We start from the raw sequence: 13192 nt of genomic DNA on the forward strand, positions 1-13192 counted from the left end.
TCATTGTTCGCACACTTAACTTCCTCTTAAACCGAGTTCTAACTTCTGCCTCGTTTAAACCCGAGTTGCTTCATACCGTCTGTGACACCGGTGACTGTTAAAGGCACAACACCGCCTCTAAGGCCAGATAAAGTCCCAACTGCATCACATACAAACCCTTCAAAGGCAGGGGTCACCCCTTCCCAAACTTTCTCTCCCCGCCGACGGAGAGAAACAGGGGCCTTTCGCTGACCAGCTACGCCATCTCACGCCATTCATCACAGCCCAGACTGCCGAACGATTCATGAGGATCGGCACAGACACCGGAGCTTCCTGTAGCACCGCAGGTGAAGCCGAGCCGGGCCGAACCGAGCCGAGCCGGGGGGGAGAAAGCAGGAGAGGACGGACCCGGAGAGAGCCGAGCGCCGGCTCCGCTCCGCCTGTCGGATCGTTTCCTTACCCTGGAGCTGCTCACGGAGGGACGGCTGTCATGCCCTCCGCCGCCGGCAGCTGTGGTCAGGGCACCCGGCGAGGAAGACATCCACACCCCTCCAGGACCGAACCCCGAAATCCCCACGGAGATCCAGCGGGGGGGGAAGCCGGCGGTGCAGGCGTGTGCGTGCGTGTGGAGAGACGGCAGTGCCTTAGTGTGGGATCCACTCGGAGGAACAGAGCCCGGCTGGTGTTTCACGCTACACGGAGCACACGAGCCCTCGCAGGCTGAGCGCGGACACACACACACACTCTTGCAACAGTTGTTAGGTTAGCCACGCCCCCCTCTCCTAGCTGTTGCTAAGCGACGGGTTTCAGCTGAGCCGCCCCTCGGCGGTGACATCACTCGGTAGGCGAGCGGGCTGTGCATTGCTATACAGGACGCTCCCTGTCCCCCCCCCCGCTCGCAGGCTGCGGGGCCGTACAGGTGAGCAGCGCCCACTCCCGCCTCCAGTGCAGGGCGCAGGGTCCTTCACCCCTGTACCAGGAAACCAGGCAAGATTTCCCCTCTGTCAGGGGGGTGCTCAGCTACATAAATACCATAAACAGACTGAACAATTAAACACACGCGATTCTGCACAACTCCTGCATTCGGATATAGGTTGAACGCCCCAACTGTTTTTTTTTCCAACAAAAAGTGAAGAAAAAGAGAAGTGTGCTCCTCTCTGGCCCTGAGCTGCTGGTCCACGATGAGTTGCCACCACACACGGCGCTCAGAGACACTCCAGGGGGATCCCTGAGCCCCCGAGCGCAGGAGCCCAGGCTCAGACGAGTTAGGGAAGTGTGTCTGGAAAGTGTTAAAGAAACACGATACTCTGGGGTCCTGTGAGACGAAGCTGGACGACGTTCAGGGATTAATCGCTGTGAGCAACAGAATTCGCAAGAACTCCCTTTTGCAACCTTTCTTAGGTTTCCTGACGTGACGCAGAACAGAGTGACAGCAGGACACAGAATGCCTTCCAGTCTGCGGGTCAGGAGAGCAGCCGGGGTCAGGGGTCAGGGCTCAGCTGTGGGCACCTCTCTCTCTGGTGCGCAGGGGTGCCAGGGAGGACGGCTCTGGAGGTGCTCATGCAGTTACTGAGCTTAAACCTGTCTCTTCCTAACAGGAATCGCAACTCCAGGAAGTGTAAACTTTGATTTCAAAGTCCCACAGCGCTGGCTGTGTTTCCTCCTCCTCAGCTTCTCAGCTGTTTGCTATTTTTTCCAAGATCAGGTTCTGAGCTGAGCATGAGAGGGTCGTCTCTCTGCTTGTGGCAGGGGTGTCCAGGGTGCACAGGGGGGACGCAGTGTGGCGGGAGTGTCCAGGGTGCACAGGGGGGACGCAGTGTGGCGGGAGTGTCCAGGGTGCACAGGGGGGACGCAGTGTGGCGGGAGTGTCCAGGGTGCACAGGGGGGACGCAGTGTGGCAGGAGTGTCCAGGGTGCACAGGGGGGACGCAGTGTGGCGGGAGTGTCCAGTTTGGGCCAGCCTCCCTGGCTGGGCCTGCTCTCCACACAGCGCACTTGTGACAGAGGAGCCCTGCCGGTGAAGGCCGAGGGACGTTCCTGCCCGCTGGTCCCCTGGGCCCTTTGTCAGCGAACAAAGGCGGGTTTAAGGAAGTCGCTTTGCTTTGTTCCTCACACTGATGCTTTTCTTTCCTCCCGGCCCATTCCCGCCAGAGAGCAGCGCGCTGGAGTGCTCCGCGGGAGGCCGGCCGGATGAATGGACATCACCCGGGAGACTCGGCCAGCTGGGGAATTAGGAGAAGGCGGACTGGGAAGGAATGTGCTCTCCCGAGCAGCCCCGGATCTCCCAGCTCCTGCTCTTCCCCTTCCAGACCACCTTGCTCTAACAACGCAATAGAAGCGTGCTGCTTTAAACAGTGAAGGACTTAAACAAACAACTTTATAAACCTTGACCAAATAAAATCTTTAAAGCCTTAAAATTTTTCCCACCACTAGGATACCATGCGAAATAAGACATTGCTCAAATGAAACTCCATGCCTGTGACGGCATCGCGGCTTATTACTGATACCATGCTAGTGCCTGACTGTGGGTAACTCCTCAGAGGAACAAGTAATAGGTTTATTCCATGCTGAAAAAAAGAAGAAAGAGAACACAACGTTTCGGCCGTGGAGCCTTCTTCAGGTGTGAGAGAGACAGGGCAGTAGGCAAAGGTAAAGTAGCGGGAGAACAAAGGTTGGGAGGGAGGAGGAGTGAGAGGCGGGAGCAGGGGACAGAAAGAGAGGCCAATCAAGAGGTGTGAAGTCAGAATGGGTGCAGAGAGGTGTGAAATGAAACTTCCAATGAATGGAGAAAATTTAAAAGAACAGTAGTGGGTGCTTGATCCACCCACCCACACCCTGGTACGCCTTGCAGAATTGGTCCTCACACTGAACGCATTCTCTTTCAATAATCTTTTTTACCAACAGGTCAGTGGAGTTGCCATGGGCACCAGAATGGGACCCAGCTATGCCAACATTTTTGTCGGCTGGGTAGAAGAACGCTTCTTCGCTTCCTACACTGGCTACGTCCCTGACCTCTACAAACGATATATTGATGACTGCGTCGGTGCCGCCACATGCTCCAACGATCAGCTTGAGTTCTTCCTGCACCATTTCACCAACTTCCACCCGTCCCTCAAATATACGATTAACATATCTTCCACTACTCTTCCGTTTCTAGACATCCACTTGTCTATCAACTACCCCCGACTGTCCACTTCAGTTTATTACAAACCCACGGATTCACACAGCTACCTCCTGTACAGCTCATTTCACCCCAACCACACTAAAAACTCTCTTCCTTTTTCACAGTTCCTTAGGTTACGACGATTATGCAGCGACGACATCGACTTCGAGAACCAAGCCCTCGAAATGTACTCATTTTTCATCAACAGAGGATACCCCAGCAGTGTGATTGACAGGGCCCTTGCCCGAGCCAAAAACACCCCCCGGACCATCAACCCGATCAGGAACTCCCGCCGTAACAACCGCATTCCTCTGGTGCTTCCTTACCACCCTAACACACTTCCTATCCCCAGGACCATTAACCACAACTTTTCCATCCTACAGGATGATCCCTCCATTGGGACCCTCTTTTCTGATCGCCCTATCATCTCATATCGCCGACCACCTAATCTGCGTAACCTCCTTGTTCACAGCTCCCTTGACCGCCCTCAACAACCATCCACACCAGGCACTTTCCCTTGCAACAGAGCTCGCTGTATCACCTGCAAATACACAGCCAGCACCACACTCATTCAAGGCCCCTCAGGACAATTCCGGATCACCCAGACAGCATCTTGTACCTCCAGCAACCTTATTTACTGTATCTCTTGCAGTAAATGCCCAGCCATCTACATTGGAGAAACGGGAAGGAGACTCGGAGACCGTTTCAGAGAACACGTCAGGGCTGTAAAGATTAAAGATCTCTCCAAGCCCATTGTTTCTCATTTCACCTCTGACGGCCACGACCACTCTAATCTCTCCGTCTGTGTTCTCAAAGACGGTTTTCCAAACTCATACATCAGAAAGACCACCGAAACTAAAATTATTCTGCAGCTAGGATCACACCTTCTCCATTCCCTTAACGACAGACTACTGTTCTTTTAAATTTTCTCCATTCATTGGAAGTTTCATTTCACACCTCTCTGCACCCATTCTGACTTCACACCTCTTGATTGGCCTCTCTTTCTGTCCCCTGCTCCCGCCTCTCACTCCTCCTCCCTCCCAACCTTTGTTCTCCCGCTACTTTACCTTTGCCTACTGCCCTGTCTCTCTCACACCTGAAGAAGGCTCCACGGCCGAAACGTTGTGTTCTCTTTCTTCTTTTTTTCAGCATGGAATAAACCTATTACTTGTTCCTTTGCAGCCTACGCATGCTGACGCAGCTACCCACCTGAACTACTCCTCAGAGACTGCACCCCAGTGCACAGAGCCGGGGCTCCATAACCCAAAAAGTTTACTGCGGTAAATCGGCATGGTATTCTTAATTTTCACCTGCTTTTACCATGTGTGTAGCATGAATGTGCTTTGCTGTGGGATCAGTGCCCAGTTTGTACCAGACTTTACCACAGGCCTCAGCGCTGCACAGCACTTACAGCCTGCCTGCCTGTACTCTGCTTTTGCTGTTGTGAGCCCTTTGTTCTGGGGGTGCTGCTGTCCCCCCAGTGTGCTGCCAAGGCAGCCCAGCATGCGCAGGGTTAAACCAGCTGCACGTCTCAGGCAGCGCAGGCAAGACCGGCTCTCTCGCCTGCTGCAGTGTCAGAGCAGCGCAGAGCCCGCCTGACCGGGCCCCGTGCATACCAATTACTGCGCACAGGCTCCCTGGCAGGGCTGCTGCTGCAGGCTAGGGGCACAGAGAGGGGAGCAGCTCGTCCCCCAAGATCTCCCCCCAGCCTCAGCGTCGCACACTCCCACAGATTGATCCCAGACCCCTGTCCTGTGGAAACCCTCCTGCTGTGAGTCTACCAGTCCGATGACCCCACTGAACTCTCTGTTCTCTCTCTCTCTGCGGGCACACAGAATCCTTTATCGAGAGCTCACCAGTTCCAGTGGAAATGACCTTGTTTTTGGTTATCCTACACTTCATCTGTGGAGCTACATTATTTTATTAATCATGTTATTTAGAAGACACCTGATCAAATGTGACTTAAATCCAAATTATTTCAGAAAATCATCAAAGCCTAACATCATACAAAGGTTTGTATCATAGCAATATAATACATTTAGAATTCAATATTCTACAGTACTCCCAGCTTCCCGCACGCGCAGTGGGGTTTACCCAGTGTGTGGTCAGAGCTGTCAGAGCTGCAACAATACTTAGGTTTTACTATTCTGCTTAAATTTTCATCCTATCCCTGGCTCTCTGATCTTTACACCTTTTCTGTTTCTTGACAAAACTGAACATGTTTAAATATTTAAGGACAGCAAAAAGTATGAAGTTGCAAATCGAAACCCACTGTCAAGTGTTTTTCTGTGCACGCAGTCCACCCTGCGGACAGAAGTCTTCACCAAAGGAGACCTGTGAGCCTGCGGGGCAGAGGGGAGCAGGGAACGAGCGGAGGAGCTGAGTCTAACAGCTGCTCCTCCCAAAACGAAAGCCCGTGGAAACACAGTCTTCCAAGGCTGAAAATGCATCTGGAAGAAGGACAAAAAGAAAAAAACTTCCTCCCCCCAGCAATAACCAGGAGACGCAATTCTCCTTTTCTAGACACAGAAAATGCATTCAGACTCCGTCTTGAAGAGCTCCTCTGCTCTGGACAAAATTAACTGAAGTGCACAATAGAGACCAATGAGACAAGAAACTACTGATTCCTTTTGAGGCTCCATGAAAGAAGCACAAGGGCTCTGCCCATCCTCCTCTTCTCTCTCTGCTGTCAGACTCTGAATCGCTACTCAGCAGCAGCAGCAACCCCCAGCTGTGCACCACGACACCCTGGTCAACACCTGACAGCACACCACAGCACAGCCAGAACACGCACTTCTCCTTCAACTTCTTAATTCATGAGGGCTTAAACAAAGCAAACTGAGTGACCTTTCCTGACTGACTACACTTCAGCTGAAGGACGTGGTGAGAGAGAGAGCCACAGTGCTGCATTAGGGCATAGATTAAAAACCTCATGGGACCGGATCAGCAATCTGACAATCATTGTAGTGGTCTCGGGAATGTGGCAGTGCATATTTGATTGTGCCCCCATTACAGCGTTCTGAACAGTGGCAGAATGAGACAACAATCGATCATTAATAATCAATCACCCTGTAAGCTCTGTTGTAGCAGCTGGGGGGGTGGGGTATGGGTGCGTGATTCAACGTATTACTGAACCGTTTCAAAACAGGAGAGCCTAGACTGTGTCACTCTCCCTGGTAGAGAATGCGGTCTGGAGGAAGGGCCGTACTATGTGATCTCAGAGAAGACCGCTTCACAGAACTGCAGCAGAAGTTTGTGTCTGCAGCAGTTCCACAGGAAGCACAGAAACCCAGATCAGCTGGGCGTTTCATTTCATCCCGGTGCAGCAGAGAAACAGGGCACCTTGCCTGATGGGAGTCAGTGTGAGGAGAGGGCTTGTTCGAACACCCCGGGGAACACCTGCCCAAAGTGTACAGTCAAAATGATCTAAAACTGTCTACATTCATTTTCACACATTTAGATTGATAATGGGGGCGGCACAGCATAGTGGTTGAGCCTCTGGCCTCACAACAGGTTGCGGGTTTGAGTCCCCCCTGCAGACCCTGCTGTGGTACCCTAAGTGTGGTACTGTACCCCAGTATCTCCAGAGCACCCAAGTGGGGACCAGAATTGTTGAGAGGCATCCCATCCAGGGGCAGTCGTATCCTCTCAGTCCACTTACCAGCACAGTTACCAGGACGAGCTGTGGCTCTGGTATGGACTTCACCTTTTTCTGCTTTGGTGGATCAACAGCATACTGTACTAAGGGAAAGTTAATTTTCATGCTCCCAGTTCCGGCTGCACACTGGTTCCGTCTTTTCTGTGTGTCAATACTGGGCTTCATTCACAGCAGAACGGGGTGAAAGCAATGAGTAAACCGGCCGAGGAGTTTTCTGACTTTCTAATCTGAAAGGATGTCTCCCTTGCATCACCTCCCTCGTGAGTGTTCTCTGTGGCATTGCGAGGACGGTAAGGCTTAAAACCATCCACAGCGAAGTCAAATCACGAGTGAGCAGTGAGAAGTGTTTATGTACAAGGTGCAGTCCCAGCCTAATCCACAGTGCAGGGCCGAGATCACAGAGAACCCCCGACGAACTCAGAGTGAATGTTAAAGGGGCCACTGTTTACAAGTTCATCACGGACGTGCAGGAGTGCCCAGAGTGGCTGTGTCTCTGTTCCCTCTGAGTTTCACAGCAGAAACTGACCTTTGGCCCCGAGACCTGTCCGAGTAGCCATGTAGTCATGATCAAACAAAGAAAAGCTGCGCAGGGCTGATAACAGGCAGACCGAAACTGTGCTGCAGGACAGGTGCTGTTGGAAAGTCTCCTGTTTGTACCTCCTGTGTGTCCTGGGGCGATCGCTGACTGCTCTGCTTGACTGCCCCAGACAGCTCAACTGTCTAAAATCAATACCTGCACATGTTCTCAGAGCTGCACGACAGAAAACACTGTCTGTGCTGAAACTGCAGCAGCAACACCCAGGACGCTGGCCTCCCTGCTCTGTGGACAGCTGTCGGGCTGCGGGAAGTGTGGCGATGTGCACGACAGGGCTCCGCTGGGGAGCAGGCCACAGCGATGAGCCTTGCGCCACTCTAGACCGCAAAACAGAATTGTCCAGAGACACACTGACTTCACAAACACAGGAAACAAAATGTGCCGAGACATAGCATGTACATAGCAGTAGCACATGGATTTAATAAATCTGGGCAAGAAAATTAGGGGAAACTAAAAATGAAGCAGTTAGCTTGGTGGAAGTTTAGTGCTGTGAATGTGCACTGTTTTTCAGTTCTTCAGTTTAAGCACGCTTATTCCATGCCTGTATTGTGCTGGCTCCTGTCATGGTTTACCATGATTTCACTGCGACCACGGTATACCACAGTGTGTTTCTTCTTACTGACCGGACTCAGCGATCTGAGGGGAGAGCAGAGGAAAGGGGTGGTGGAAGTGTCTGACTGCGCTGTCACGGTTCTGACGCTGACAAGCTGCAACCTGAGAACTCTGGAGAAGAGAAGTGGTTTTCCAGTGACACGGGCACTGCTGTTTCGTCAGAGGTGGCAGCAATAACTTCTGCTTTCACAGCTCAGCCACTTCCTGGCGGTGCAGGGACTGCCGAGACTGGCTCTTCGTTTGGTCAATTAGACTTTCTCAATTGCTTTCAGCTCCTGAGGAGCTGCAGTTGTCACACTGTGTACGAATTCTGCCTGATTAGACATCTGCAGCGGTTGAGAGGAGGCGTTATCAGCTCAGCGCAGGGCCCGGGCAGCAGGCTGGGCACGTGGCTTTGGCCCTGCACCACCTCTCCCTGTCCCGAGGATATTCCATGGCGGCCAGGCTGGCTGGGGATCTCCAGCTGGGATGTGACTCCTAAGCAGGTCACCGTGTTTAACACACACGCTGGTTCTCAGGCTGTGCCCTGCAGTGACGACTGGTTGGCTTGCTTGGACACGCCCCTTCACCATAGCTTTACCATTGTTGCACTGTGTCAGTGTTTTTACTACGGTACAGCACCCAGTAAGCTCCTGCGAAGTGAAATATCGGCTGAGCAGGCAGCCCTGGGACTTTCGAAGGACACTCTGCTCGCCGCGCTGTGTGGGGGGGGGGGTGGAGATTCTGCCCTGGTGAAACCCCCACGGATTTCCACACCGAGCTCTGTCTGATTTATATTTGTATTGCTCTGGGTGCTTCAGACATCGCACAGAGCAGGAACGTTTGCGAGACTTCAGACTCTGAAGCCTCAGGAAAGAAAGAGTCGGAGTGTTTGGAAGATGCGAAGGAGAAGAGGGGCAGTTGGCAGCAGCGGAGTGCCATGTGACTGCCACCCTGCTCCGCACTCTTTCATCGCAGGACAATCGGCGGCCTGATTAGCCTGCCAGAGCACCGCGGAGGGGGGGAGCGGGGCAGCCGGACAGAAAGGGAGAATGATGGAAAGGCAGAGGCAGAGACACAGATCCTGAAAGAGAAACGCAGAGGCACAGAGAAGGACGAGGCTTTACAGGACAACAGGGGCAGAGAGAGCAGGACAGGAATCATACAAGTGTCTGGTTCCGAACTGAAGGGAGACGGGCAGACTGGACACCGAGCTGGCACACTGCCCATGCCAGTCTTCACCCGCACTGGGCCGTGTCTAATGAGCAAATAAATAATACCTAACCTGTTTGGACAACACGATCCACAGCAGCTTCGAAACAAGGACATGAAAACCCCAAAAGGCACTGCAACAACAGAGAATGGAGCCTGACCCGGAATTACATTTTCCAAAACAGGCTTCTTAATTAAAGTAAACCATGACCTGAACCAGTTGCACTGTCAATAAAAGGCAACAAGCCAGCAAAAAAATCAGACTGCATTTCTATCACCGGTGTCCAATTGCTGCTGAACTGCATCAGTGCCATGATGGCCTGGTTCCCCTGTGACTGCCTGGCTGGCCACAGTTCCCAGCACTGCAGCACAATACAGCACAGCCCCCCAGCAGCAGTACTACCCCCCCCCAGCAGCAGTACTGCCCCCCAAGCAGCAGTACCACCCCCCCAGCAGCAGCACTGCAGCCTGGCCAGACGAAGCCCAGGGGTACACACCTCCTGCAGGTCTTGCTGCGAGTCATCTGGCCACCTCAGTCCTCAGACAGAGCCTGATGGAAACAGCGCAGGACCGCAGGGCCCCAGCGATCCAATATCAAGGTAAGCTCAGAGATGTCGGAGTCTCCTGAGGCTGCAGTTCTTGCCAGCTCCTGCTCGGCCTCTCCCAATCCCGGAAGTGCCTCTCTCCTGGCCCTGGCATTCCTGTCGCCCTTCCCCGCCGATGCACTGTCAGGGACAGAGCGCAAGGGCTCCTGCACCTGCCCTCTGCTCAGGGGAACGACCTGCAGCCCGGAGCTCCGCAGCACAGCGGGCGACTGCAGTGACAGGAGGAGCACCCCATTCACCACTGCCCCTTGACACAGCTGCTGCTGCACAACGCTGCCAGAGGAGGGGCACCCCCATTCACCACTGCCCCTTGACACAGCTGCTGCTGCACAACGCTGCCAGAGGAGGGGCACCCCCATTCACCACTGCCCCTTGACACAGCTGCTGCGCTACACCGCCAGAGGAGGGGCGCCCCCATTCACCACTGCCCTTTGACACAGCTCCTGCTGCACAACACTGCCAGATATCCGCCCGCCCAGAGGAGGGGCTGGTGGTTGGTCATGACAGGCTGGCCCGTCACACTTTCATATCGGGCAGGGTGAGCCCACCTCTACGCTTGGGGACAGTTCGTGTGAGCCTGCTGCAGGAAGCACAGGGACATCAGCAAATAAATACAGAACCCCTCTTCCAAGTCCCTGCTTGCTGTCCCACGGGAGATCAGGCATGTGGAAACTTCAGTAGAATTCCCGAAGAAAAAAAACAGACGGCTTATGCTCAATCAAATAAATATTACACTAATGGAAAACACATGCAAATCTCTGACAGGGGAGCGGGATCTTATCTCTCTTTTTAATTACTTTGCTGGGTTCTGAGCTGGGGGATGCATTATTAAACAGAGAGAGAGGGAGACAGAGGAAGGGAGAGAGGTGTGCCAGTCGGGATCAGTGCAGGATCACGGGAAGAAGCCATGTGGATAAGCACTGTAGCTGTTAGTCCAGAAGACATAGAGCATCCAGCTGCTGGCAGAGGTGAGACTTAAGGTCACTGCTCAGTCTGCACTGCGACCAGAGATCGCAGCATTGCTGCACCCCAGCAGAGACTATAAAGAAACTCAATAATTTAAAATGCAAGCCTATTCTCAGATTGCTTCTGTAGCTGAAGCTTCTGCAACCAGACTTGAATCAGAAGGACATGCTGGCCCATGTCTGTATTAAATATCCCGTGTGACATCCTGGGGGGTGCTTGTGGTCACTGATCTGTCCAGTCTATTCTATACTGCCCTCTGCTGGCCTGGAGTCCTATACAGCAAATTAACACCTGTGTGCACACAGAAAACCCTCCTTTAAATGCTTCTTTGAGTAAAAAATCGAAAGTCTAAAGTGAAAGCAACACGATATCTCAGAGCAATAATGTCTCATTAAAAATACACCTCAAGCAATAAATTCAAGAATGCTCTGTCAATCTGCAAGTCATTCTATCTTTCCACTTTCTTAAAGTCTTCCAATTTAGAAGGAATGAAACCGGCTCCTCAGCTTCCTCCTTCTACATCAGTAAATGCAACTAACCCCCTCCTAACCAGATAAACTGTCAACAAGCTCTGCGGTGAGATATGATCTCAGTTAAAGGAAAGCTGTGCTTCTGCGCTGCTGGAATCGGCTGTCACATGACAGGAGCCCAACACCAGACAGACACACGATTCCTTGTTCGTGTCTGTCTGAATGTCAGCGGCAGCTTTTCGGTGTCAGTTCTGTGCTTCATGGTTTAGTTGCTCACACCTGGTTTCGGAATTGCAGCTTGTCAGCTCAGGATCGTCAGACACCAGGCAGGCTTTGCGTCAGCCCTTCCTGCAGACCGACTGACCGGCCACCGTGTGGCCAGTGAGAGAGCCTCCCTGTCCAGCTGCTTTCCCCAGCAGAGGTCGACGGCAGGTCAGATCTGTTCCAGCGGCAGCAACAGTGCCAACCGTCAGCCGTGACCAGCCTATTAGAGCTGCTATCCAAACCAGATGGACACAAACGATGCCCTGGAAACTACCACTTACCAATGATTCACCACGACCACCATCATCACACAATCCTCCACAGTGTGCACACACAGCCACACCTCTGCATGAGGAGCAGGGTCACATGGGGAGGGCGTGGCACTATCACACTGAGGTCAACGGCCTGTGGACAGCTCACCAGCTCGGGATTTCACACCAAGACCTGACTCCCACATCTGAGACATCCGACGACCCATGTTTGAACATCACACAACGCGTAAGCATGGCAGAGTGCCAGCTGGGCTCAGCCACGCCTCTTCTGGTCCCCAGTGACACCGTGACTCTTGTCGGTGAGAGATGACATCACTGTGCAAGTCCAACTCTCCTGTGAGGCACTGTGGAGCTCACAGGCTGTCGAGACAGGAGCCTGTCTGACTGGAGAAGGGGCGCTCTCATTGTCCAACCCATTTCCTGACAGGCAGGTATAAAAGAAGGAACAAGTAATAGGTTTATTCCATGCTGAAAAGAGAAGAAAGAAAACACAACGTTTCGGCTGTGGAGCCTTCTTCGGGTGTGGAGCCTTCATTCATTCAGGAATAAACCTATAACTTGTTCCTTTGCAGCCTATGCATGCTGACGCAGCTCCCCACCTGAACCAGGTTTAAAAGAAACTGTCCAAAAAACTTGCAGCAATGCAGAATAATTATTGATTTCTCAGTTTAGAGGACTGGTTAGTGGACATCTGGATACCTTGTCTTGAGAGCAGATCAGAAGTGCAGAGGGCTTGGCAGGGCTAGCAGGGTGAGGGAACAGCAGGAGAATATTTGTGCTTTAAAAAAATGCCTTTCAGCTTTCTTCTTTAATCAAATAAAGAACAAAGAACAGATTGAACATGAAACTAAGGAACATGAGTGTAACATTAGTGGAGTCTAGGCTGCGCCTCAGTGAGATAGGAGATATATCACATGACTGGTGAGACAGATCACTCACGTCAACCCCCATTAAACTCAGTCTGTTCCCATTACTCTCGGATCAGGCACTGTGCAAAGGCCTGAGTCTGTGCTGGTGCATTCAGCGGGTGAGAGAGTTTTTGGAGCCATTTAGGTTTTCTACTTTACATAAAAATTGCTTGGATCTAAAAAAAATGCAAATGATTTTAATTAAATAATTATTATTCATTTTAACATTCAGTTTACAGACCTGTGCAAATTGTCTCTTCTAATCCTTTGAATGCTTGACTTAAAAAGTTAATAAAAATGACTAATACTGATCAATAAATCTGATTTTTCCGTGCTCTATCCCAAGGGGATGTCCCAGTATCAGCTCAGTGGGAGTCTGGACGGAGCGTGCTGTGCTTCATTTATCCTGCAGGACACCTGGGATAAGAGCTGCTTTGCCTCAGAGGCCATGCTGCACCTGTCCCGCTGACTCTGTCCACTCTGCAGGGCTCCAGGGTCAGCGCCCAGCCT

At 52.3% G+C, this 13192-nt stretch overlaps 1 protein-coding gene across 3 annotated transcripts in view; it reads right to left on the minus strand.

The window, feature by feature from the left end:
* The window catches only part of rab11fip4b (RAB11 family interacting protein 4 (class II) b), a 54251-nt gene that overhangs the window by 25257 nt on the left and 15802 nt on the right, over positions 1-13192 (minus strand). Inside the window, exon 1 of one of the 3 annotated variants that reach the window (XM_088927117.1) lies at positions 440-694. The exons of the other annotated variants lie outside the window; for them this stretch is intronic. Within the exon in view, the coding sequence (XP_088783243.1) occupies positions 440-520 (81 nt within the window). The 5' untranslated portion in view covers positions 521-694. Of the gene's footprint in view, positions 1-439; positions 695-13192 lie in introns of those variants that run through there. 3 annotated transcript variants of the gene reach the window in all.

Source organism: Atractosteus spatula, chromosome 11 (assembly GCF_055471065.1).
Source record: "Atractosteus spatula isolate fAtrSpa1 chromosome 11, fAtrSpa1.hap1, whole genome shotgun sequence".
Classification (NCBI taxonomy): domain Eukaryota; kingdom Metazoa; phylum Chordata; class Actinopteri; order Semionotiformes; family Lepisosteidae; genus Atractosteus; species Atractosteus spatula.